A 26,453-nucleotide genomic window follows, 5' to 3' on the forward strand; every position below is an offset into this window, starting at 1 on the left:
AGAGGCAGCTAAGTGTTGCGCAGAGCCCCAAAGGGGCCAGCGTAGCTGACGCAGAGGCTCAGAGCGCTAACGCAGGGCCTCCTGGGGCTAACGCAGACCAAGATAGGCTGACGCAGGGCCAACTTTGAGCTAAGAGAGGCTAACGCAGTCCATATTAGGTAGACGCTAGGGTTTCTGGGGCCGATTAGTGCTAAGTAGTTGTCGAAAGGATTATTCGGGGTTTCAACCGGTAGATTTGTCAGAAACCAAGAGGTATTACTACTAAGGAAATTCTCTATTGGGTAGGCCAATTTCGGCACCCAGATTGTACTCTGATATTACTTAATAAGAAAACCCTCAGATAGTTGCACCAATTTTCCCACATTGGGTTTTTTCGAGGACATTAGTCCAAAAATAATAGTGTCATGTGGTGTGTTTGTTCTTGTTTCTTTTAATTGTTGATCTGTAATATGTTGAGCATGCACTGGTGTTTATTTTCAGTATTTACTTTGTAAATAACTTGTTAAGGAAAAATAACAAGTAGGTAGGAATAAATCAGAAAAAGTGCATAAAGCGTTTCTAACTAAGTAAACTTAGAAACTTCAACATGGTATCAGAGCGTGCTTGCAAATCACAAGAGGACTAAAAGACATCAGCGGAGCAGAGCAATAGTAGCAGAAAACAGTTGTCCCAAGGTGACAGAAGTTGTTTCTAGCAACAAAGAAGCCAAGAAGTGTGACGCAGAGCCAGCCGGGCCATGCAGAGAAAGTCGGGAGCTGCCCAGAGCCTCAGAGAGGCCAGCGTTGCTGACGCAGAGGGCCAGAGGGCTGACGCAGGGCATCCAAAGGCTGACGCAAACCCATCCAGGGTGACGCAGGGCTAGCGTGAGGCAGAGAGGGGCTGATGCAGTTCACAGAGAGGCAGTTGTTGGGGTCTATAAGGCTGCAGGAATATTGCAGAGTGGAGTTGTTGAGGTATTGTAGTCAAAACAGTACCTGATAGAGCAAGGCCAAAGGAGTTGTTACCGAGGATTTCTAGCCGAGGAACCCGGATCAACAGTGAAGTTGCACAAGACGATCAGAGTAGGGGACATCTCGACAAGCGGCAGAAGGATTTCCAAGAGGGAAATCAGGACTCAGGGAGTCCAAAAGAGAACTTCCAGATGGGAAGTAGAGACTCAGAGGAGTCGAACAGAGAACTTCCAGGAGGGAAGTAGAGGAGCATCATGGGACTAAACGGAGTAAGAGACCAGGATACACTGGATGGAGCATCGAACTTCACAATCTAGAAGGCCAGAATCTTATCCATGCTTGACAGAAATTGTGTCAAGAACTTCGCCTTGAAGGTAATAGTTGTCCCAATCGACCCCAGTGATAATGACAGGTATGAGGAGGCGATGGTGAGGGCCAAGTGCATTATCCTTGACGGGATCAAGGATCATGTGGTACCACATATAGCTGAGAAGGAAATGGCGTTTGAGATGTGGGAGGCTCTCAAGAAGATGTACCAACATACTTCTGTGCAAAGAAGAATGTTGCTTGAGAACCAGATGAGATCGTATCAGTTGAAGAAGGGACAATCGATTGACACCTTCCTTGGAGGACTGAATGAGATCCGAGACCAGTTGACTGCTATAAGAGCAACACCAGATCAGGGGCTAATGGTGAGGATAGCCTTGAATGCTGTCTCAGAAGACTGGGAAGTATTTGTCCAGAGTATACTGGGCAGAGGGACACTTCCACCTTGGGACGAGATGTGGTTAGCTCTTGGCCAGGAAGAGATCAGACAACAATCGAAGATGGGTAGCAGCAGCAAGGGGATCAAAGTCAAGCCGGACGAGGAAGATGTGGCCCTAGCATCTAATGGAAAGCAAGAAAAGTGGAAGAAGAAGGATCTCTCCAAGATCAAGTGCTTCCACTGTGGGGAGCTAGGCTATTATGCGACTCAGTGTCCAAGGAAGACGAGTAAGGGAGAGTCTTCCGAGACTAAGGCAGCGCCAACACAGGCAGAGAAGGAAGTTTTGACAGACGATGATTGTGCCATGAGTGCACATGCACCACTTGAGAGGAAGTGGGGAGACATCGAACTGTAGTCAGGCAGACTACAGGAGATAAGGGGCAGGATCCTTGAGGTACCCAACCTATTGGATTAGACCTTACTACGGGAGCCCAGTCGAGGAGTACCAGGACTGGCTAAGTTGGGTAGAGACGGATGCGGATGGAGCGGCAAAGGGAGCTACATTGCAGGAGTCCCGAGATAGCGCAAAGCTAGCAGGCTGTAGTAGTGCGAGAGGCACAGGATTGTTGCACCAGTGCAGGAAGGCACAAAGAGGTGTGCAACGGTGCGAGATGTAGGGAGTTGTTGCAGCATCACAGAGATCAGAGAGGGAGCACTCGTCAGCGGCAAAGGGAGCTTTAGCATCAGTGGGTGTTTCTAGCCCAACAGGGAGGTCAGTTGGGAGATCAATTGCTTACTTCTCGGTAACTGAGTTGCAGTGCAGCAGTGGGCAACACGATGCAACATGATGAGAGGAGGTGCAATGCAGATGTAGTGCTGGGAGGAAGGACCAGCGGTAGCACGGTTGCAAAGGGAGCTGTCGTACAGAAGCAACAATGGTAGTGGCAGAACCATGGGCAACAGTACAGGATGCAATAGTGCAGAGGATGTTGTGCAGGAAGGCCTAGCATCAGCACAGGTACCGATGTTGGATGATCAGAATAATACTAAGTGAGGAGTATTGCTAGAGCACAGTCCTCGCTAAGAGGGAGTGTTGATTTGGGGTAGCATCGGATGTGCTCTAGCCATGAAATTTGGTGGAGAGTTTAGGGCGCATGAGATCTCCAATACCCAGATAGGGTTTGGGCAGATTCTAAACAGATTAGGAGATATTAAAATAATTAATATTTTTAATGGAGTCCCTAAGTCTACACTTGGGGAAAATAAAATATTAATGTGTATTAATATGAATTTGTGTTAGAATGGTCCAAAAGACATGGATCAAGCCAAATCTAATCTTAGTCGTTGATTAGGGACTTAATCTCGACCGTTGAGATGTCAACAGGAAAAGTATAAGAGGAGGCTTGAGGATCACTTGGAGAACACACTAGAGTGATCAGTCATTCTATTCTTTAGAGCGGGGTTTGCTAAGAAGGTAGAATCAGTGATCGGAGAGCAGCTGAGGGGCACTGAGTACAGAGAGACAGAGAGTTAGAGATAGTGCCAGGATAGCAGCAGAGCAGCCAAAGAGAGAGACGCGGGAGCAACCAGTGCTCACACAGAGGCAGCTAAGTGCTGCTCAGAGCACCAGAGGGGCCAAAGAGGTGACGCAGGAACTCCTAGGGCTGACACAAGCCAAGATAGGCTTACACAGGGCCAGCGCTGGGCTAGGAGAGGCTGACGCGGTCCAGATTGGGCAGATGTTGGTGTTTCTGGGGTAGATTGGTGCTGAGTAGCTGCCGGAAGGATTATCCGAGGTTTCAACCAGTAGATTTGTCAGAAACCGAGAGGTATTACTACTAAGGAAATTCTCTGTTGGGTAGGCCAGTTTCGGCACCCAAATTGTACTCTGATATTGCTTAATAAGAAAACCCTCAGATAGCTACACCGGTTTTCCCACATTGGGTTTTTCCAGGGACATTAGTCCAAAAATAATGGTGTCATGTGGTGTGTTTGTTCTTGTTTCTTTTAGTTGTTGATCTATAATATGTTGAGCATGCACTGGGGTTTATTTTCAATATTTACTTTGTAAATAACTTGTTAAGGAAAAATAACAAGTAGGTAGGAATAAATCAGAAAAAGTGCATGACGGGTTTCTAACTAAGTAAACTTAGAAATTTCAACAATGCATTGAGCACCACGGTGGTCATTTCTTTATCAGACATTATTTCACCCAACTCTTGCAGTTGGTCTCTTATTTCTGGCACCCTCATAAGATATGAGGTTGTTGACACCTAATCTTCATGATTGGGAATTTTATGTAAATAAATAAATTAGGAAGGTGAACAGTCATCGGGAGATGAACTGAACAATCACTCCCTATTGTATATAACAATGGGTTACCTATGGAATAAAATATGAATCAGTTTTACTGCCCTTGGAGAGTTACTGCCTGGCCTGACATGGTATCAGAGCCAGTCCTAAAAATAGTCGTAACTCCCTTCATCTCTGCCACTGCCTCTGTCCTGAAATAGTCTGCCACTGCCTCAGTGCTGAGCGCTGCTCTGCCTCTGTCGATGGCCTGACATGCCCAGAGATGCGTTGGTGCCTCTATGCAGACCTGTCCAAGCATCATTTCGCTCTCACCCAACGCCCATGCCCTTGGCCAAGGAATAACCCTGTATTGCGAGATTGTGCGACCCGTTGACAGTGTTGGTAACTGATCTCGAGCTCGAAGGCGAGCCATCACCGTTCTGAGGGATTCCATGCGCAGCGAAAACGTGGTATTATCGTTTTGATTATCCTTGCGTTTGCATTATCCGTATCGTTTTGTTTTGATGTTTGAACTTGGGCATCGAGCATCAAATACCTGATGCAACCATAACATCGCCGCTCTTTCCTATGCTATGGGTATAAAACGGATGACCGTAACCCACTGCGAAACGAGGGAGGTTCTGGTTTCTGTTGGCGGTGCTGAGTTATAGCCCTGTTTTCATTAACATTTTCTGCCCGGTGATGATCTGACTTTCGCTATTATTCTTCGATGGCATAAGCCTCTGTTTTTCACCATCCTTGAACAGGCCATCGACAAGATCGGTCGGGCAACCAGGAGCTCCTCTTCTTAACTTTGACTTTCAATTTGGGTTCCTTCGTTTCACGAGATTCAGGTTCAGTGGGCTTCTTCTTATGTTTGTCTGCAAATTCACCAGCAACAATGTTACTGTTAAACTTTCCTACATTGAGTCTTCCCTTAAGTACTGATATGGACTTCAATTTGCTTCGGCCCCAAGAACTGAATGATGCCGACCTCTGGACTCTTCCTGGAAAATCCTCGTAACATTGAGATTCAGTCTCAATCACATAGCCTTCGTCCAATCTCATAGATTTTCTGAGATTGTCATATTTGGTGAATCGCATACTCTCGGAAGATATACTCTCTGGCATCCGCAGTTGCAGAACTTATATTCAAGCTTGGCGCCCGCTCCTCCTGAGCCTGGATCCCGCTTGGGAGTGACTGTATACACTTTTGCAAACAAGGGAATGAAAAGAGCATCGGCCTGACATGTGGATGGCTCAACACTCTTTCAACCTTACCTGTGAATCAATACCTCATTGGCCTGAACACAGCCTTTGATTTGAATGCCTGAATAGTAGTATTGCGCAGTTTTGTTAAAAAATCATTCAAAGCATTTGTGGAGGTGAATAGTAGTATTGCACAGTTTTTTTTATCATTTGAATGGTAATGTTGCGTTGTAAAGTTAAAGCATTAAAGTGATATGTAATATTGAAGTGATATGTACATAATATTTCAATGAAATGCTGATGCTTCTATCAAACATTAGAGGGACTTGAATAAAATATAGTGCACAAGGCTGTAACGTAAGGAAGTTTTTTTTTTATCAGCAGAAGTTATTTATCAGCAGAAGTTTTTTTTATCAGTAGAAGTATTTTTTACAGAATGCATTCAATCATCTCTATGGTAGGAATAGTTCTCACTGGCAAGGAGAACTATCCTGAATGGTCCCGGATGATAAAACACACCCTCATCTTCAATGAGTTGTGGAAAGGAGTGTGTGTCGGAGAAGGAGACAATGACCTAGTGCAGCCTACATCAGACAAAGAGCTCGTCATTTGGGAAAACAAGAACAACAAAGCCTATGCATTAATCGCAGCATCTGTAAATGAAGAAGTAAGTCGCCATATTTCATCATATTCAACTGCGTTTGAAGCTTTACAAAAGCTGAAAGAACTCTATGACTCACATTCTGCACTTGAAGTTGTTCAGCTCATGATTAAACTCTTCACTCTTGAACTAAAAAATAATGATCCTCTTGCTCTTGCATCTGAAGTAAAGTCTATAATGCATGATATTAAATCCACTAAGGTTGAGCTGGATATCCCTCTTATTGCTTTTCTCAAGGCACTCTATCCTACCTACTCCAATTATCTTGAGTCTTTACAAGCAAATGGAAATCTTAAAGATATAACCTTTGACTCTCTTGTGAAAAAGTTTGCTGAAAGAGAGAAAGCCTTTGGAAAGAAGACAGTCCCTGAATCTTCTGAAGAGACTGTTTGCCTTGCTCATAAAGAAAAGCATCCTGCTCAAGATTCTACAAGAGGAAGAGGTGGACGAAGAGGAAGAGGAAGATACTTCAGAGGCAGGGGGGCAGACATTCTCAAGGAGAAAAAGCATATCTGCATTGCATTCGCTGCAAACGAAATGGATCACATGATGCTTCTACATGCAAGCTACCATGGGACAAAATTGAGCAGAAAAGAAACCAGCAGAAAGGTAAAACTGATGATACAGACAAAGGTAAAGCACCTGAATCTGCTCACTATATTGAGGCACAATGTAACATTGGAGTAAATGAAGATTTGTTTAATGCTTCACTTGCTTCTTCGAAAAATGATTGGTTGCTTGATTCAGGAGCAACCTGTCATATGACTCATAGGAAAGATTTTTTTGAAGATTTCACTGACAATGTTGAATGAGCAGTATACTTTGCAGATCAGTCAAAAATCAAGCCATCAGGGCTTGGCACAATCAAGCTTAAACTGCCTGGTCTTCCAGACTTTCTTCTGAATCATGTTCTATATCTCCCACAGCTCAAGAGAAACTTGTTGTCCTTGGTTCACATTCGCCAGCAAGGTCACTCCATTCATATTTTCGATGGCAAGCTTGAGGTAAGAAAAGCATCTGACCACTCACTTGTCATGAGGGGAATAGAAGAAGAAAGACTTCTCAAACTGCAAGGAACCTCTGCTCATGCACAACATTTCTCATATATTTCTCATCATGAAGAAGGTACACTTCCATCAAGTTTATTATGGCATGCTAGATTTGGACATTTAAACTATGACAGTCTCCGCTTATTGAAGAAAAATGGTGTTGCTGGTTTGCCTACAATTCCTAGGAAACATAAGCAATGTGATGCTTGCATTCTAGGAAAGCATAGCAAACAGTCTTTTCATGATTCACATTCAAGAGCACATAGGAAGCTTGAACTCATTCATTCAGATTTATGTGGTCCAATGCCTGTTCCTTCTGCAAATGGAAATAAATATATCATGACTTTTATTGATGATTACACCAGAATGTGTTGGGTTTATTTATTGAAGAACAAATCTGATGTTTTTCAAACATTCAAGAATTTTCATAAATGGATTGAAAATGATGCACAAACTCATATTGGGTCTATTCACACTGATAATGGAAAAGAATATACATCAAATGAATTTGAAAACTATCTTCGCCAACATGGGATCAAACATCAAACAATTGTGCCTTATAATCCCTAACAGAATGGTGTAGCAGAAAGAATTAATAGAACAATCTTGAATATGGTACGATCCATGCTTTTCTTCAAAAATGTAAAGATAATGTTTTGGGCTGATGCTGTTCTATGTGTTGCATATATAAAGAATAGATGTCCATCTAATGCTATAAGAAACAAGACTCCTTATGAATTGTGGTATGGACATGTTCCTTCGGTAAAACATCTCAGGATCTTTGGTTCCACCTGTTATGATTTGATACCAAAGGTACATAGAAACAAACTTGGTGCTAGAAGTCGTAAGTATATCTTCCTGGGGTATTCAAACACCTCCAAAGCATACCGCCTCTATGATGAAGTAAATAAAAAGTTTGTTGTATCTAGAGATGTAATTTTTCTTGAATCATCCAAATCTGACAATGTTGTTGAGCGGCAACTTGATCGCTTGGATAGATTCGCAAAAACGAAATCATTTCAAGAATTTGATAATCAGATTCCACATCTTGAAGAGGGGATTCCTATACTAGATCAACATGTGGAATCTTCTTCTGAAGAACAATCTCCCCTGCATGAAACTCCAACAACGGATGATGCTTTAAGTGATGTAATTGATAGAATTGGGAGACTCAATCTTGATTCAGTCCCAACTCAATCAACAGAGCAGCCTGGACCATCTCAGAAAGGTCCCCCAAAGTGGCTGACAAAGACACTTGAAAGTGTTCATCCTGATGAAATTGGAAAAACAGGAACCAGAAATTCAAACCGACAAAATGGAGGTGATGTAGATGACTCTAATTCACCTGTTGATATGGATGTTACTTATGATTGTGAATTGAACTTGTCTACAGATTTTGAACCAACTTCCTTCAAAGAAGCTGCTTCTCATGATGAATGGAAAGAAGCGATGCAAAAGGAGTATGATGCTCTCATAAAGAATGGCACTTGGAAGCTGGTTGATCCTCCATTTGGAACTAAACCAATTGGCTGCAAGTGGGTCTACAAGAACAAGTACAAAGCTGATGGCTCACTTGACAAGCACAAAGCTAGGCTTGTGGCAAAAGGTTTTGCACAGAAGGAAGGGGTCGATTATGAGGAAACTTTTGCCCCCACAGCAAAATGGGCCACCATCCGGACACTCTTTGCACTAGCAGCTCAGAACGGTTGGAAAGTCCATCAAATGGATGTAAAAACTGCCTTCTTGAATGGAGATCTAAAAGAGAATGTTTTTATGTCCCAGCCTGAAGGATTTGCTGTGAAAGGACATGAACATAAAGTATGCAAACTTGTTAAGTCCTTGTATGGCCTCAAACAAGCACCACGAGCCTGGTATGAAAAACTAACTGAGCATCTTCTGAAACTCAACTTCAATCATTTTGATCTTGATGATGCAACTTTATTTGTCAAGAAAGTTGGCAAAACAGTTGTGTATCTTGTGGTATATGTAGATGATCTTTTAATGACAGGGAACAATGAAAGCTACATAACATCCATAAAGAAGGAATTGGGGAAAAGTTTTGAAATGACTGATTTGGGCTATGTTCATTACTATCTTGGCATTGAAGTAACCCAACATCCAAAATCCATATTTCTTTCTCAAAAGAAATACATTGGAGATTTGTTAAACAGATTTGGCATGACAGAGTGCAATCCTCTTTCTACTCCAATGGAACAAAACTTAAAGCTCACATCTATTGAAGGAAAGGAATTTGAGGATGCAACAAAGTATAGACAGCTTGTAGGAAGTCTCATCTACCTCACTACTACCAGACCAGACATTTCATTTACTGTTGGAATCCTCTCCAGGTTCATGCAAAAGCCTTGTGAGGGACATTGGTCTGCTGCAAAAAGATTTTTAAGGTACTTGAAGGGAACTCAAGACCTTGGAATCAAGTATACACAGGAGGACGACTTCAGCTTGATTGGATACTCTGATTCAGACTTCGATGGAGACAAAGAAACTGGGGTATCAACTTCAGGATATGCTATGAGTCTTGGATCAGGAGCTGTCTCCTGGAGATCACGCAAACAATCAGTTCCAGCAAATTCCACAACAGAAGCAGAATACGTGGCAGCAGCTGAAGCAATGAAAGAAATTGTGTGGCTCAGGAAAATTCTTGAAGATTTGCAGGTAAAACAAGTACAATCAACTCCACTCATGATTGATAACACCTCTGCAATAAAGTTGGCCAAGAACCCAAAGTTCCATGATCGAACAAAGCATATCAATACTAAATATCATTTGATTCGACATCATGTTGAGGCCAAAACAATCCATCTCCGTCATTGTTCCACAAATGAGCAAATTGCAGACATCTTCACCAAAGCACTTGGAAAGGAAAAACTTGAACGATTCAGAATGATGCTTGGACTCACCAACATCCCTTCAGATTAAGGGGGGGAATGTTGACACCTAATCTTCATGATTGGGAATTTTATGTAAATAAATAAATTAGGAAGGTGAACAGTCATCGGGAGATGAACTGAACAATCACTCCCTATTGTATATAGCAATGGGTTACCTATGGAATAAAATACGAATCAGTTTTACTGCCCTTGGAGAGTTACTGCTTGGCCTGACAGAGGCTATACCTTCTTCCTTTGATACCTTCATCTTATATAGCTCAATTCTTAATGATATGACTTCTCCAGCGATGCTTACAGAAAGAAATTCTACTAACTTCTCATAGATTTCTTTTGATGTCTCCAACTTTGATATGTAAGGTACGAGGGGATCCTTGATGGATTCTATAAGGATCCTTTGAGCCCTTATTTCCCCTTTCATATACTAAGCTAGAACTTGAGTTTCATCCTTTGGAGGCTTAGTGATTGAACCCTTAACATGTCCAACGACTTCATTTTCTATGAGGATCAAATTTGTTCTCTTCTTCCATGCAAGAAAGTTTGATGATCCAACCAATTCGTTGTTTTCCTTGCAAAATGAAGTCATTTTGATAGATTCAGATAGATATAAGGATACTTACTTGTCAAGTGAAGATACTCCTTGATGATGAAATCTTCAACTTGATGGTTTTCTTGATGATGTTGATAATAGAAGATGTCTTCTTAATGAAGATGTCTTCCTTTACGTATGCTTTGATAGTGACCCTTGACTGAAGAAGAGGGAGATCACCTTGATTCCTTGATGATGATGGCAGTGCTTCTTCCTGCTTCCCTTGGATGTAGAGACTTCAAGATGCTTCAATATGTAGTCCTTCTTTGAGTGGAGGTAGGGTCCTTGAGGTCTTCTTTGATGATGATGTGCGGGCTTCCCAAAAATGCTTCAAGTGTAGAACTCAATGAGCTAGGGTTTTGAGGGCTTTTTTGGTACTCCTTAGTTACTTTCTTCAAGATGAGGAAAGGGTGAGTCCTTCTTGATGATTGATGCTCTTGATGTTTCCCAAATGATCTTCTTGTGCTTCGGCCCTTGAGTATCCTTCTTTAAGTTTCCTTTCCTTGATGTAGTCTCCTTAGCTCTGATACCATGTTGAGAAATCTAGGGTCGGCAATTTAGGTGATTTCTCTTCTTTGATAACTACTTGTGATGTATTTTTACTTAACTTAATTAGCTTATTCTTTCTCTTGATTATATTTAGTGTTCTTATCATCAAAAAACTACCAAATCTTAAAGAACAATGAGACAAAAGGACACAAGATATAGGCGATCAGCCAGGGCCAAAACCTCTCCAATCTAAGAGGAAAACTCACAAGAATTCTTCTCTTCTTATAGAAATTCAATTGACAAATTCCAAGACCTATGACCCTTGACCAAGACCCCTCCAAGACCAAGTCTAATCTTCTTCTTGATGAGCTTCTCTTCCTCCAAGTCAATGTTGGTCAAACTTGCTTCACAACTTCAGATTTCGGCCCTTGCTCAGAATTTCGGCTTGTTGTTGCAGGTATGTAATTTTGGCCTCTTCTGCAGAAACCCTAGTTCACACGTGACTAGAATATGGACAAATTTTCCTCTCTTCTCCTTCGCTTGACTTGAGTTGATTTCCTTGGAACTTCGACTTGCAAGAAAGATTATTTTCTTACCTTATTTCGGCCTCCTTGATGTAATTGTACTTCGGTTCTGCTGCAACGAATTCTGCGCTAATCTACTCGCACGTGTGAACAAAAATAGCCCAAAAACAGTTCTTGCAAACTTCTTTTTCTCTTCCTTGGATTCTTCTTTCCTTTGCTAGGTATCTTCGCTCTTCTTGTGCTTCCACGAGATGCTTGAGTGAGTGTGTGCTTGAATGAGGCTGAGTGCTCCTTTATAAAGGCTTCTCAACTGTGCAATAGGCCAATTTGTACTTCTAGCTAGGCCGACTTGCACTTCTTGAAGGTCGACTTGATCTTTGCACCATGATGAGGTCTTGGAGGGTCTTTTGACTCTACTTTGACTCAAGTAAATTTTCTGTACAATATATAACATGCCTAAATGGGTCTTGAATACATGACAATGACTCAATTGACTTGTAGACTAAATGACAAGCCCTAGAAGCACTCAATGGGTGCTTGACCTAAAAATAAATTTCCCTTGAGCATGAAACCCATGTCTCAAGAACAACAATAATAATTTTCTTTTCTTTTTTTAACATAAAATCATGATTACATGTCATTATGAAGAACGAACCCAGTTACATATTTCAACAAAACATGCCACTGAACTCCGAGGCAGAGACCAATGATTACAGAAGCCACATATAATAAACCATGTAATGCGAATGCAATGAAGAGGTGGCCTACACAGGCTAATGCAAGAACATCAATGAGCATTAAAGGGTCTTCAATACATGACAATGACTCAATTGACTTGTAGACTAACTGACAAGCCCTAGAAACACTCAATGGGTGCTTGACCTAAAAATAAATTTCCCGTGAGCATGAAACCCATGTCTCAAGAACAACAATAATAAATTTATTTTCTTTTTTTGACATAAAATCATGATTACATATGTCATTATGAAGACCAAACCTAGTTACACATTTCAACAAAACATGCCACTGAACTCCGAAGCAGAGACCAATAATTACAGAAGCCACATATAATAACCCATGTAATGCAAATGCAATGAAGAGGTGGCCTACACAGGCTAATGCAAGAACATCAGAGAGCAATAAAGGCCTAGGAAGATTAAACTTTCTCACGATCAACCATTGCTTCTGCAAATGCCCTTTAAGCTATGAATGCTTCATATTCAAAGGGAAAATGGTGTATATCTTTGAGTTTCAATGTTCTTGAATATCCTAGACGTAGTAACTTTGGTCTTCTCTACTATAGTTTCCTTTAGCAATGGATCTGATAAATCCCTTAGTGTTGATGAATGTGTTATCCCTCTACTAAAGATTGTGCCTCAACTCTACTAAAAATTCCCCTGTATCTGTTTGTTCCTAATCCCCCCCACCATGGAAAATATAAATATAAAACAAAAACAATAAATCCCAGCTTTTAAAGCACTAAAAGCTTAAAATCTTCTGAGTGAGGCTGGGGACATCTTCACAAGTTCCCACTATCCTACTTTCACCAGCAGCACAAAAAAAAATGACTGGGTAAATTTATGCTACAACAACAGGGAAATTGCTTCAATCAATTGAACCATTCCGAATGTAGGTTTCAATTTGGTAAGGAGTTTGTATTCATCTTTCACTCAATCTAAAAACTGAAGTGCGCCACAAGAAGGGGTCGTTCTTTGCTAGGTTCGAAAGTTAGAGAGGTTGCTAAGTCAATAGTAGGGGAGAATCTCCTTTAAGAGACCAAACTCGCTCCCTTGACCATCTACAAGATCAAATCACGTCCCTACAAAATGAGGAAATCTTGATACAAGGTATAACCCAACAAGTACTTCTCTTTTATAAAAATGAAAAATTTTTACTTCCAACATTAGATTAGGATTGTTTGCTTGCTGATTTTTCATTGGTTTCATCATATTAGCAAGTTTAATCTTGGAGAAATTGATTTAGATACTAAATCTAAACCAATGATAGATACACTATTTCATTAAGCACATCTTACACTTGCATCTACCCAAATTGTCTTGCAGATCCTAACTTTTGTTGGCAGTAGCATACAAGATCTGCACCAAAATCAAAGATTTTCTGGCACTTTACAAGCAAGTTATCCTTAAGAAATCTTTCTAGTCTATTTTTATTATATTTGCTTATTTTACTGTTTAGAGTTAATTTTATTCAATTTCCAACTACACTTATAGAGAACTTTAAGATTTGGAACTTTCTAGGTACTTTGCCTAGAAGGGTTTCATCTCATTTTCATAAAAAGAAATTTCCAGCTTGCTGGAAATTGTTTCTTTCAGATGTTATAGGACAAGGAGAGGTCTCATAAGCCTCAAGTTTATCCTCCAATCTTACCACCCCTAGATATAACATTTAGGAATGCTTTGGCACTCATTGGGTGGCTAACTTGGACCTAATAAGTTGTTTTCCTTGTGATTTTACGTAGACTTTACAATCTAATTTTACAGGACAAGAAGTTGTTTTGACTCATTAGTCCTTAACCAACAGTCCAAACTGAAAGGTAAGACTATAGATGGTTAGAAAATTTTCTGTACATCATTTTTGACTAGTTAAATGATATATTTTCTGTCATTTAGTGTTACTTTAATCGCTATTTAATTTAAGACTATAGATGGTTAGAAAATTTTCTGTACATCATTTTTGACTAGTTAAATGATATATTTTCTGTCATTTAGTGTTACTTTAATCGCTATTTAATTTTCCATTGCCAAATTAATTGACCCCAATGAAGGCACTGGTCTTGCTTGTAGTTTGGGTTACCTTTGTAAAGCCTCCCTTGACCATTTAGGATGTAGTTAGGTTTAAAGAGCAAGGTCAACTCCTCTACACCTTATTGACCCCATTTAAGGCACTAATTTTACTTGTTGTTTGGGTTACCTTTGTAAATCCTCCCATGACCATTTAAGAGGTAGTTGGGTCTAAAAAGGAGGGTTTGGGTTGAGATGACAATGGGTCCCTATCTTGTGTGTGCTCATCCAGCAAGTTGTCAGGATCTCAGCAACCCTACTAATTGGATTAGTAACAAGGCCAACAAACATTACAGTTGCTTTATGATGTTCCCAGCTTTGAATCAGATATATTGTTTTTGGATACTGTTCATTGAATCTAGTTCCAAGTCTGTACAGCATAATTCATAAGAAAAAGGAAATATTGGGGATTTTGCTATTGCGTGTCTACATTTTTTATAGTTCAAGACAGTATACCATGACAAGGAAGAAATCCATGCAGAAGAGATACGACAAATTGCACTTCCTGATAAAAAGGAATTTCACCATCAATTTGTTTTGTAAAATGTATAGGTGACTAAATTAATTCAAAAGTATTCAGTGCTAAATAGGGGATTACTATATGAGATTCCAAACGCACCGTCTTTCTTAAGGGACTTTCAGATCAAACTTAGACTATTTTACAGTCGCAAATTCTCTGTTTCCAGTTAAGGGTTTCAGGTTGAGAATGGAAAAAAGACAACAAAGAAAAGCTCACAAACCATACCAGCCAAACTAACATACACTATAAAGTGAAACCTGCTGAGAGCCAACTCAATAGGCATTGAGATAAATAAATATCAGATATGTGTCATAAGAAAAATCCAGAGATAGATTAGGATGCTCAGCAAACTATACCATTAAATTGAAGCAACAACAATAAAATAGGCAAGAAGCCAAGATAAAACTGCTTTACAGCCAATAGACAACCACTACAAAATGGCTGCATGTTGATAATAGTGGATCACAGTAAATGGGAGTCTAACAAATGATTAAGTTGCCTAACATTCTGACAAAGAAGCTGATCTGTAAAACTAAACAGGGAGTCTTTTCAATACACATTAAAATGAAAACTGACCTTCAGAGTTCTCAAGTATGCTGTCAAATCACGAATAAGACCATCTTTCTGATCATGCCTGAATCTCGGCTCTGAACAAATCTTACGATCATAACTTCCAAGGCGTTCCTTTGTTACACCATTGGAGATCAATGTATTCCAGTACACATCCATGTTGAAATCACTCTTGGCATAATCAATAAGAGCCTGTAAATAGACAACAAGCAGAGTCCCCATCTCAGGATAATGTCCACCTCCTAATTTATGAATGAAAATAGAGAATGAAAAATAAATATGCATCCTTATCCACCTGGCAGATGACTACATCATCTGGACTCGTATTATTATGTAGCTTTTGGTGCCACTCCTCCATCATTCCACCCTTACAGTCATTGTTCCGCTGCAAAACCAGAAATATTAAAACCTCAGCAAATTCTACTTTGGAGTTATCTCTTTCTACATGCATTTCACAAAAAGAAGACATTACCTGAATCACCAAGATTTCATCTCGGATACGCTGCCCAACATCACCTTGGCCTCCACGACCTACAGTTGACATAATGAGTCGTATAATTTCCCGATTATGTGGCTGCTCTAAAAATATTTGTTGCAGTAAATCTGTGAGCCTGTCTTGAGCTGCACTAATTTCCCTGCAATGAAAAATACTGATAGGTTAGCGTAAATTCCATAGGAAGGATGAAGCTATTGCAAAAATCAATATGATGAGCTGATGTTCAACTAAATTCAACTCTCTAATAGTGATTTTCACAGACTAGTGCAAGAATAGATATGTTAAACTTATACAAATTAAACTTAACAAGGCTATTGCAATACATGTTTAACTTGATGAAATTCAATAATTCCCAGATAGTTAGATCTAGATAGGCAAAAGGAAATTCACCAACATTTTGATTTGGTTTCACATCCTTGTATAAAACCAAATCATTAGATTAAGTAATCTAGAAATTAAATCGAACCAAAGAGGATATACCAACTGCAATAATTTTCTCACTTGTGCATATACATAACTTGTCCACATCTTTCAATGAATTATAAGTTGTTTCTTAAACCAAGCACCATCCATCAACTTTGAACTAAAGATTCTCTCAGTAACAACTTCACTCTCAATCCAAAGCCCCACCCTCATTGAGGGCAAAAGTGGGGGTTGCAATAGTGCAAAGTACCAACAAAATCACAAGAAACTGAGAACATCACGAATTCCTCTCCAACTTGCAAGCAAATTGTAATGTTCCTCTCTGAATAATCACTTCAAGATAATGACTCAGTAGCCTATTTGATTCTTGTAGGCTATAGTCAGTGAAAAGGGGGATCAATTAAATATTTAAATGTCATTTGGGTGAAAAGCAACATGTGAAGGTGACATTAATTTAGTCAAAAAGGTAAAGGAAACTAAAAATAAATTGTTACAAAAGAGAGGCCCATGGTATTCTAATGATCCATGGTATAGACCCATGGTATTCTGATGACAAAAGAGAGACTGAAGCTCACTCTTTCGACATGGATAATCATTTCCTCTTATTGATTTGGAGAGCTCTTGTGGCTTTGGAATGCTAATGATCCGGATTGGATCATTATATTGTTTTTCATCCATCTCGATGCATTCAGAGTGGAAAAAGTGGAGAAATCAGCTCACGGGACCGCTTTTACAAACAGGACCCAGTTTGGCAAAATGGGGTCTGAAACCTTTCGGGAGCATTTTGAGGCATCAAACGACATTTTTTGGGGGTAAAACTTTTCCGCATGAGTGTCGCACCATTTTATGTTGTTCTACACACAGAGATCTTTCCAACGGCACAAGAAGCATGTCAATCGGAGTCTGTATGCAAAAGTTATGCCACTCAGAAGTTGACCTTCCTTGTTTCACACCTATAGTTCACGAAGATGTTGCGTCAGCCCCCATTATTCATGGAAAAGGGGCTAGCCACATGATTATGATGTAAAAGTCTCTAGAAGAGTCTATATTGTAACTCTAGTTAAGAGTTGATGTAGTCAAAATTAACCACAAGTAGGCTATCGGGTTGGGTTATAACTGAGCCACTAGGAGGAAGAGGCATTCCATTCTTTCGAGAGCATTTTTTTCCATAGCTGAGCAAAAATAGTCAGGAGAGATATGAGGTAGAGCACACAGAGAGAATTTGTGCATTGTAGCAGCCCGCAGGCCACAAGCATTACTTCTTGTACTTGCAGCCATATTTCCAGACAGAGAAAGAGAGCGAAGTGGCCTCACCTTCCAGTTGGGTTTTTTCCCGAAAGGGTTTCCCAAAGAGCATATCTTGTGACTTTTCTACATAATTCCCATTCACATGCATGCATTAATTACAGTTAAATCTATAGATCTTAAAGTTTAATAAAACTGTAATAGTGTAGAATCTCAGATTTTTAATATAATATCGTCAGATTTGTTGTGAGGAACTATCTAGTGGAATATCGATGGCAGTTTACAGATCAGCTAAGGGAGAAACCCTTAAGCGAATTAGTTTTGATGTTGAAACAAATCCACCCTAGCTAATCAAAAGGAAAAATCATTTAGACCTTTCACTGGTATTGCTAAAGATTTATCTCATTGCCAGGTCATGGTACAGCCAGAGATCATGGGAAATCTGGAGGTTGTATTTTCTATCCGCAGTTTGTGTGGGAAAAAGGGGCCAATTCACATATTGCCAGACTGTGGGATCACATGAGCAAGTCGTACCAATTATTATCTAATATCAACAAGTTGAAGGTATTTTTTGTGGGTAGTTTCTGCCAAGAATTTTGTTGCCCTATCCAGTGCCATTTTCTTCTCAGCATTTTGAGCCATCATTCGCTAGGTTGTGGCATCGAAGGGTAGGGTTGACCCAGCCATAAATTCTACTCCAATATAGTGATTTACAATAGCGTAAAGGTACATTTCAATGTTGTCATCATCTCCAATGTGACCAACAAATCGTGCTCTTAAGCATCGTTGTTTATGGCCTTCCAGAAATCTATTTTTGTAACTCAAAAGGTTGCTCCAACATGCAATTCAAGGTCAGATTAATAAAACAGAGAAGAATATATTGGTTGAGTTTGTTTGTTGCGGTAGTTTTGCTTGTAGTGATGGCTGGTTATTTTTTTAGCAAGAAGGGATTTTACAATGGTATTAATAAACAGATATATTATATTGGTTGAATTTATTCACTGTGGTATTTTTTTTTTGGTTATACTGGGTGAGTTGTTTGTCTAAAAAGAGGGGATTTTACAGTGGTATCAAAGTGAGGGTTTTCCTGCGAGCTTATGAGTGCATGCTATCTTGTTGTCCCAAGAGGACAAGGAATACATCACCTACATGATAAAGAGAAAGGGTGATTGTGAAATTTTTAATATTGTTACACTTAATTGGTTATTATTCACCTATATGAAATAGATTATTTGTCTTCTACAATTTATATGTGGCAAATACTGAATAAAACAGTACTGCAACTTCACAGAAAATTAAATTACAGGAACTAAGTAAATATTGCACACACAAAATAAAAAAAAACACCGATATTTTCGGACAAATGTAACCTAGAAAAACCCTGAAGCGAAAACCAGTGCAGCAAATGAAGAATTTTATTATTCTTCTTCAGCAAATCTGTGATTGAAATTTTACAACTGCTTGTCGTAAACTGGCAAAGCTCTAGTAATTTATTTTCTCCAACTGTTATCACTCAGGTTTTTCCCAAAAGTTGTAAGAAAGGGAATAATGCCGAGGTAACCACAGAACAATCTTTTAGATACAGAATCTAGACAATATGTATCCAAAGAGAGCTCTCTCTTTATGATTTAGCTTTGTTTTTTAAGGTATTAGGCTAGTTATGAAGTTCAAGGGTTTTTTTTTGGGTTTGGGTGGTGAGATTCAATAGAGCAGTGAGGTAAAATAGAACAGTTTAGTCCATTGGGCATGATGGAGTCAAAGAAACAGGCTTTCTGGATTTGGTTTCTTAACAGAGGATGGCTTCACAGAGCAAGGTAGTCAAACAGGAAAGAAATGAAGGATTTGAAAGCAGATGGAATGGGCTCAAATGGGTGAAGGGCAGTTAAGAATCCTTCAACATATTGAAAGAGGGAAAATGGATGATTATTGACAAAGAGCAGTTAAGAATTATTTAACAAATAATCAACATGGGAGAATCAGGAAACAGGAGCAATTAAGAGTTCACTGCTTATTCTAATTCTGAAGAAAACACAGAGAATAATAAAGACTGAAAATAGAGTGCAATCAAGCAAATTCTGAAATTAACCTTTTTTCTTTATCATTCAGATTATGAAACACAGGTGATATAATAAACAAAAAAATTGTAAAACACAAGATATAGAGGACTTATTGGTCCAGAGGTTGATTCAAGAATTCTATGACAAGTCCTCCGCTTCAATTCTTCATCCAATAGGCCATACAACAGTTTGATTCCAACAGCTCTTTATTCCAAAAGTTTCAGTATTACAGCACAGTCTAGGAAATTCACACACCACCGACCTCAAAACTCTCATGGAGCGAGTCTTTATACAACAAAATATGTACCACAAATATCTCATAACAGCTGTGAGATAATATCTAGGATGACTAATAATAATGTGCAAGTAGAAATAGAAACAGCTGACTGATGTAGTGCTGGAGGCAGGCCCTTTAGGGTTCGGCTTGCAGCTGTCTTCTGTAGTAGCTCTGCGCCGACTGCCTGTCTTAACTGTGTTCTTTAATTCTAATCTGCCTTCTTTTAATTTTTCTCTGACACTCTTATTGCTGATCTGATACACTTTAATTCTGAACTGCCACACTTTGTTGGCTCTGATACACTTTAATGCTCGTCTGATACTCTTTAATGCTGAACTGACCCCTGCTCACCGCTGTCTAGCAAAATAGAACTGCTGACGTGTCTCTCGATTACTTTTCCTTTGGCAAATCATGTCTCGGAAGGTTCACTGGTTAGGGTAGCAATAACCATTTCTCCGGTCGGCAGTTTGCTTGCAAAGTTTGCTTTAATGCGAAGGAGAAATATCCTTTGCCTTCTGTGATCAAAGGGGAAAAATGTATACTGGAGGGTCGGTAGAGGCCGCGGGCTCGTTGTTGGAGCTTTTCTGGTCTGGAGGCGGTCGAGAATGAACTGCAAACTCGGTAGATATCATGCCCGAAGAGCTGTTCGCAGAGAAACATATCAAAAAATGACTTTTTTCACTTTTATTTAACAAAATGGAGTTTTGGCGGGAATGTTTGATTTAGAGGACGGATGACATCAGCGGGAGTACGGTGGAGGTGACGTCAGCAAGAGGACAGCATGACGTGACGGGTGACGTCAGCAGAAGGCGGTGGCAAGCAGTTTCGCCCGCACTGCTTTTGGGGCTGGGCGGTTTCGGGCCGGGGGCGAGCGATCACAGCGGGAGCGCGACGCATGCCCTTGGTACGACGACAAAACCACCAGTCTCCTGCGAGTTAACGCTCGGCGGCTATGGTGGTCGCGAAATAATCGTTGACCGTTGGATGCATGGGCAGAGATCTGATAGTGGACGCACTGTGGAGATGGCGAAGAGTTAAGCAGCGGGCCCGGCGCAATAAACCAAGCTTTTTAATGGTATCGGGGCTGTTTTGATTGGTCTGCGGGGCTAGTTATTAATTAACCCAAGTGATTAATTAATCCTTTGAGCGCGCGGCAAGGCTATTAAAAGGTTTCAAAGAAACCTTTAATCCCTTTTAAACAGCGATATGGTCGTATTTGACCGGGGGAGGGGATACATAATATTTAGGGTTTTTTATTATATGTACAATATGGGATAGGGTGAAAATTATAGGGATTTATATAATATATGTTAGCAATTAATATGAATTTGAATTGAGCACTAAGTTAGACTTAGGCTAGAGTTAAAAAAAGGGTTTTAATAGAGAATTTTTGCCATTTTCCTAATCAAAACAGGGTTGTATTTAAGCAATGTTTATGAAATGAAATGAGTGATTTTAGTGATATTAAGCAGATCTTAATACCTTTGAGGGAGTTAGTGAATGACTTTTAGGGAAAAGTATGAAGGGGAGTTAGTCATAAAACCTTCCCTCGCTTGAGCTGCCTCAAGTATAATGTCTGCCTTGCTCTTGTGATAGAAGTGAAAGATTAACACATTTTTAGAGACAAAACCTATCACAAGTATCATTCTGCAACACCATTCTGCCTACCCTGCCTACTTTGCCTAGCATTTTTTCCTGCTTTCTTTGGGAGCACTTAAACTAGCAAACCCTCATCAACTTTTCTTTTCTTTTCATGGTAAACCTACCTAAGTCTGCACTTATTACATCCAAGGGCTCAGATTAAACTGTTGAGCTCCTTTGCTTCTCTACCTATCTACTTATCTGCCAAGATTAAACAGTTTGGTCAGACTTTATTCTCTATCTCTAAAACAGGAAATTCAAACATGAACTAGCCAAGATTAAGTTGTTTGGCCATTCATCAATTGTGGCATAAAAGAACAAGCTGCACACAATGCTTTATTTACAGAAAAATGAAAAAGTAGTGGCATTTTGGGCTTGCACACTTTCCTGGTCCTTTTTTATTTGGGGTTCATTTCTTTCACTTTTTTGACCATTTTATTCTTTTTACCCTTTGATTTTTCTTTTAGGGCATACCCTCTTTACATTTTTTACATTTTTTTATTTTTTTGATAATATGGAAACCTTTACAGCAAGGAAAGGAATGAACATATTACAGAGCTCAACAAGTCAATCATGAAATATGACACCTATTGGTATAGGAGTATAACAGTGGCTCCACTTGGGGATGGCTTTCCCTGGTGGAAAGTCAAGAACAGCAGGTCAAATGGCCTTCTGAATAACTTTTACTGTGCTCTGAAATCTTCCTTTGTTGGTTGCTTTATTTGTATATATGACAGCACACTTGTGAAGCTTAGGGCCTTCTCTTCGGGCTTCAACTGCAGCAAGTTACTATCCAATCCAAACTGTGACATTATTAAGGATATAGTATGTACATGTTAGAGTCAGAATGCATTAAAAAACTGGATCAAAGTAATGTTTCAGCATTCGACCATTGATTGGTCCTTCTTCTGTTTCTGTACCATCCAGGCTCTTCAGAAAGTAAGTATTGTTCCCTTGCAATGCATGGATGATAAATGGCCCTTTCCACAGGAAGTCAAACTTTCCATGTTTTCCTTTGTCTTCTCTCCTGGAATTCCACCTTAGAACTTTGTCTCCAATGTAGAAGTCTTCTGCTTTGGTCCTTTTATCAAATATTTTCTTGAGTTTTTCTTGTAACACTTGGGATTTTTGGTGCACTTCTTCTGTGGTCTGCTGCAAATGGATGGTCTGATTTATTCTCCTTTGAATGCCATTTGGTTCCACCTGAGCTTCTTGCAGTAATTTCATCACAGGAACTCCTATAAATGAAGGAAACACAGCCTCTATGCCATAAACTAACTCATAAGGGCTAGTTCCAATAGATCTCTTTGTAGTAAGTCTGTCTGCCCATAGTGCATTTGAAAGTTTCTTGTGCCAGTTTTTCTTGTTCTCTTCCAACAATTTCATAATAGTATTGATCAGGCTTTTATTGGAGGACTCAGCTAGACCATTACCTTGAGGGTAATAGGCTGTGGAATGGCCTAAAGTGATATGGTATTTGTTACATAAATTTATCATTTTCTTGGATTTGAAGGCAGCAGCATTATCGGTTATGATCTTTTCAGGACAGCCAAATCTAGACAAGGTGTTGGTTTCTAAGAATCCTATTATCACTGTATCATTGGCTTGTCTGGAAGGAATGACTTCTATCCATTTGGTGAAATAATCTGTAGCAGTAAAAATCCATTTATGTTGGCCAGAAGACGAAGGGTGTATTTCTCCAAACCCCATTGTTGAAAAGGCTTTTTAGTGGAAATTGGTCTCAAGGGTAAGGGTAACAGTTTCCTTTTGCCTTCAAAAATTTGGCATTTGTGGCAAGCAGTGACAAACTTCTTTATATCAGCGAACAAGGTTGGCCAGTAAAATCCAGCCCTTAGGATTTTGTCTGCAGTTGATTTCCAGTAAAGGTGTCCACCGCAGTCCCCTGCATGAAATTCTTTGAGAACTTTGTCAGCTTCTTCTTTCATTAAACAGTTTAATAGAATACATTCATGATTTTTCCAAAAAGAGCATTATCTAAATTACAGAATTTTGAAGCTTTCATATTTAAAAACCTTTTATTTGTTCTGGATAACCCTGTAAGAGCCTGCAGGTTTAATAATACATGAATTATATCAGCATACCAAGTTGATTCTAAGAAGTCCTGGCTGATTTGTGGAGTCACCATCTCCTGTTCATTATCCAGTTCATTGATATCCAGGGCTTGAAAGTTGGTTTCAGTCATGAGTTTAGCCAATCCTTGTCCTTTTATTAGCGTTGTAGGTTTTATTTCAATGTCATACTCCAAAATTTTAGCTATCCATTTACCTCGTTTGCCTTTAATTCCATCCTGAGTCAGGATGTCTTTGACAACAGCATTTGGTACATAAGCTACTACATGTGAGTATAATATATAGACTTTGAAGTCTTGAATAGCTTTCACAAGTGCAAAACCCTGTTTTTCCATGATTTTGTAATTCAGAGGTGCATCTCTGAGTGCTTTACTGAAAAAGGCTATGGGTTTTTCACATCCTTGATCATTTTTTTACAGTAAAACAGCTGCTATAGTGTGTTCCGATGCAAATGGGAAAATTATGAAGTCCATATCGAATTTTGGACTTGTGAGGACTGATGTTCTGGTCAAAGCCATTTTAATTTCTTCAAATGCTTGTTTGGCTTCTACTGTCCATTTAACCTTTGAATCCTTTTTTAACATATTGTTCAACAATCTAATTAATTCAGCCAAATTAGATATGAATCTTCTCAAAAAGTTGATCTTCCCTAAGAAAGCTTGAAGTTCTTTGACATTTCTGGGGTGGGGTATTTGCAGAATAGCTTCTATTCTAGTAGGATCAATTCTGATGCCATCTTTGGAGATGATGTGGCCTAACAGTTTGCCTTCTTCTAGACCAAACAAAGACTTTTTAGGATTTAATGAAATACCATACTTTCTGCATTTTAAAAACACTTGTCTCAAATGATCTAAATGTTGCTGATCTGATCTAGAAAACACAGTGAGGTCATCTAGATATACAACCAGAAAATCGTGAATTTCTTTTGCAAAAGCTATGTCCATTGCTCGTTGAAAGGTTGCCCCTGCATTCTTAAGTCCGAATGGCATTTTAACATATTTGAATGTACCCCATGGTGTTGTAAATGCAGTCTTTTCTTGGTCATCAGGATGAACCAGAATCTGATTAAAACCTGAAAACCCATCCAAAAGTGAGATCCTAGAAGCACCTACTACTCTTTGTAAAATATGATCCATCTTGGGTAGAAGGTAGTTGTCTTTCAAAGAAACCTTGTTTACATTTCTTAAGTCAACACATAATCTGATTCTCCTATTTTGTTCCTGGTAGGCACCAAATTAGACAGCCACTCTGAAAATCTGATTGGAGCAATTATCCCTGCATCATGCATTCGCTTGATTTCTTGTTCAATTAAAGGAAGCAGTACAGGGTTGATTCTTCTGAGCTTTTGTTTGAATGGTTTTTGATTTTCCTTGAGGGGTATTGTATGTTGAATCACAGAGGTGTCATAAGACTTCAGGTCTTCATAGCTCCAGGCAAAAACATCCTGGAATTCTTTGATCAGTTCAACATACTTAAGTTTTTTATCAGGGGGCAAAGATTTGGACAATTTTACCATTTTTGGATTCTCTTTAGTTCCTATGTTGTAGTCTTCAATGTCTGCTTTTGGAGGTTCCATCTGGGGTTTCTTTGGAATATCGTTGAAATCAAAGAGATCTTCCAAAGGAGTTAATCCTTTGGGCAAATGATTGTCTTTCAAATTGATAATTTCAAATTCTCCTTCAATAATCTCATCAACATCTGTTTCTTTAAGATCTTGTATTTCCTCTTTGGTAAATTTTGTTGGATGAAGCATTTGAGTTGCATTTTCTGCTGAAATGTCTGTTTCTATCTGATTTGTTGGATCAAACTCACTAACTGTATCTCCATCTACGTTAGTGCTGGAAAATTCTTCTTTTAAGGTTAAAAAATTGTTGATCTGATTATCACTGTCAAACACTTGCCAGTTCTTTACATTATCAGGTATGGCTGGCCTGTGTCTAATCTCAGCTGTGAATTGATGATTTGGTTCAAATGGCAATTTACAGGTGCTAGCAAACATTGCTAGGCTATGAGCTTGCAAGTTATGTTTTCTTAGGATTTTGGCAAGTTGAGTTTCCAAAAATGTGTTAAGGATCTCTATCGTTGTTCCTCTGTACTCTCTTAATCTGGGATCATTTGTTAAGAACTTCCCTTTTATCTGTTGAATGATTAAATCAGAATCTTCTAGGACTGACACTCTAGTTGCTCCCAATTTCTTGACCAGTTTAAGACCTAGCAGTAGAGCTTCATATTCAGCCATATTATTAGTGCATCTGAAGTTTAATCTGTAGGCATGGCCTTCAGCATGATTGTTTTCAAGATTGTGCACCCAGACTCCTACTCTTGCTCCTAATTTGTTCACAAAACCATCAAATTCTAAATACCAAAGGATTTCATGTTCATAATTAGTATTTGGAGTTTCAAGGATCTGTTTAAGAGGGAGATCTGCTTTTCAGTTTCTTCTGGTTTATCTGATGTTTCATGATTTTCAGAAATTTCTTGGATTCGAACACTAGACCTTTCATTTGCAATTTTTTTTGTTTCATCTGCTAGAACTTTTATTTCATGTGGGGGATCAATTTCAGCATTGTAAAAGATAAAAGAATCCATATCTGAATGTATTGAGTAGATAGGGAAATTTTGAGGTTTCTCTTGACTACTTACTACCTATGAAACCGGATTCGTCCAAACCCCTGGACGAATCCCGAATCGGACGAATCGGACACGATTCTGTCCTGACACGTGTCATGTTTCAATGACTCGTCGTGTCATATTCGGGTACGTCGTGTCCTGAGCGTGTGCAAAAAATGGATAACGTGTCACGATTTTGGAATCGAATCCTGGTTTCGGATTCGTTTTTCGGGCTGCTGCTAGGTTTAAATTCGCTGTTGTCATTCCCATTTGACCGCATTTGCAAAGGAAACAGCGATTTGGAGCGATTTGCAAACCGTAACTTCATTACATCATTGCAGCGAGGAG

The 26,453-nt window shown here is 39.4% G+C and overlaps 1 protein-coding gene across 3 annotated transcripts in view; it reads right to left on the minus strand.

Moving 5' to 3' along the window:
* Window positions 1–26,453, minus strand: part of LOC149247167 (alpha-glucan water dikinase, chloroplastic-like) — a 174,452-nt gene that overhangs the window by 37,646 nt on the left and 110,353 nt on the right. For all 3 annotated transcript variants that reach the window (XM_089458137.1, XM_089458135.1, XM_089458136.1), the window contains exons 15-17: window positions 15,739–15,901; window positions 15,562–15,651; window positions 15,273–15,458 (exon numbers count right to left, since the gene is read on the minus strand). In XM_089458137.1, the coding sequence (XP_089314263.1) occupies window positions 15,273–15,458; window positions 15,562–15,651; window positions 15,739–15,901 (439 nt within the window). The remainder of the gene's footprint in view (window positions 1–15,272; window positions 15,459–15,561; window positions 15,652–15,738; window positions 15,902–26,453) is intronic.

This window comes from Pinus tabuliformis, chromosome 7, assembly GCF_031772625.1.
Source record: "Pinus tabuliformis cultivar Carrire ecotype Pingquan chromosome 7, CPIR1, whole genome shotgun sequence".
Taxonomy (NCBI): domain Eukaryota; kingdom Viridiplantae; phylum Streptophyta; class Pinopsida; order Pinales; family Pinaceae; genus Pinus; species Pinus tabuliformis.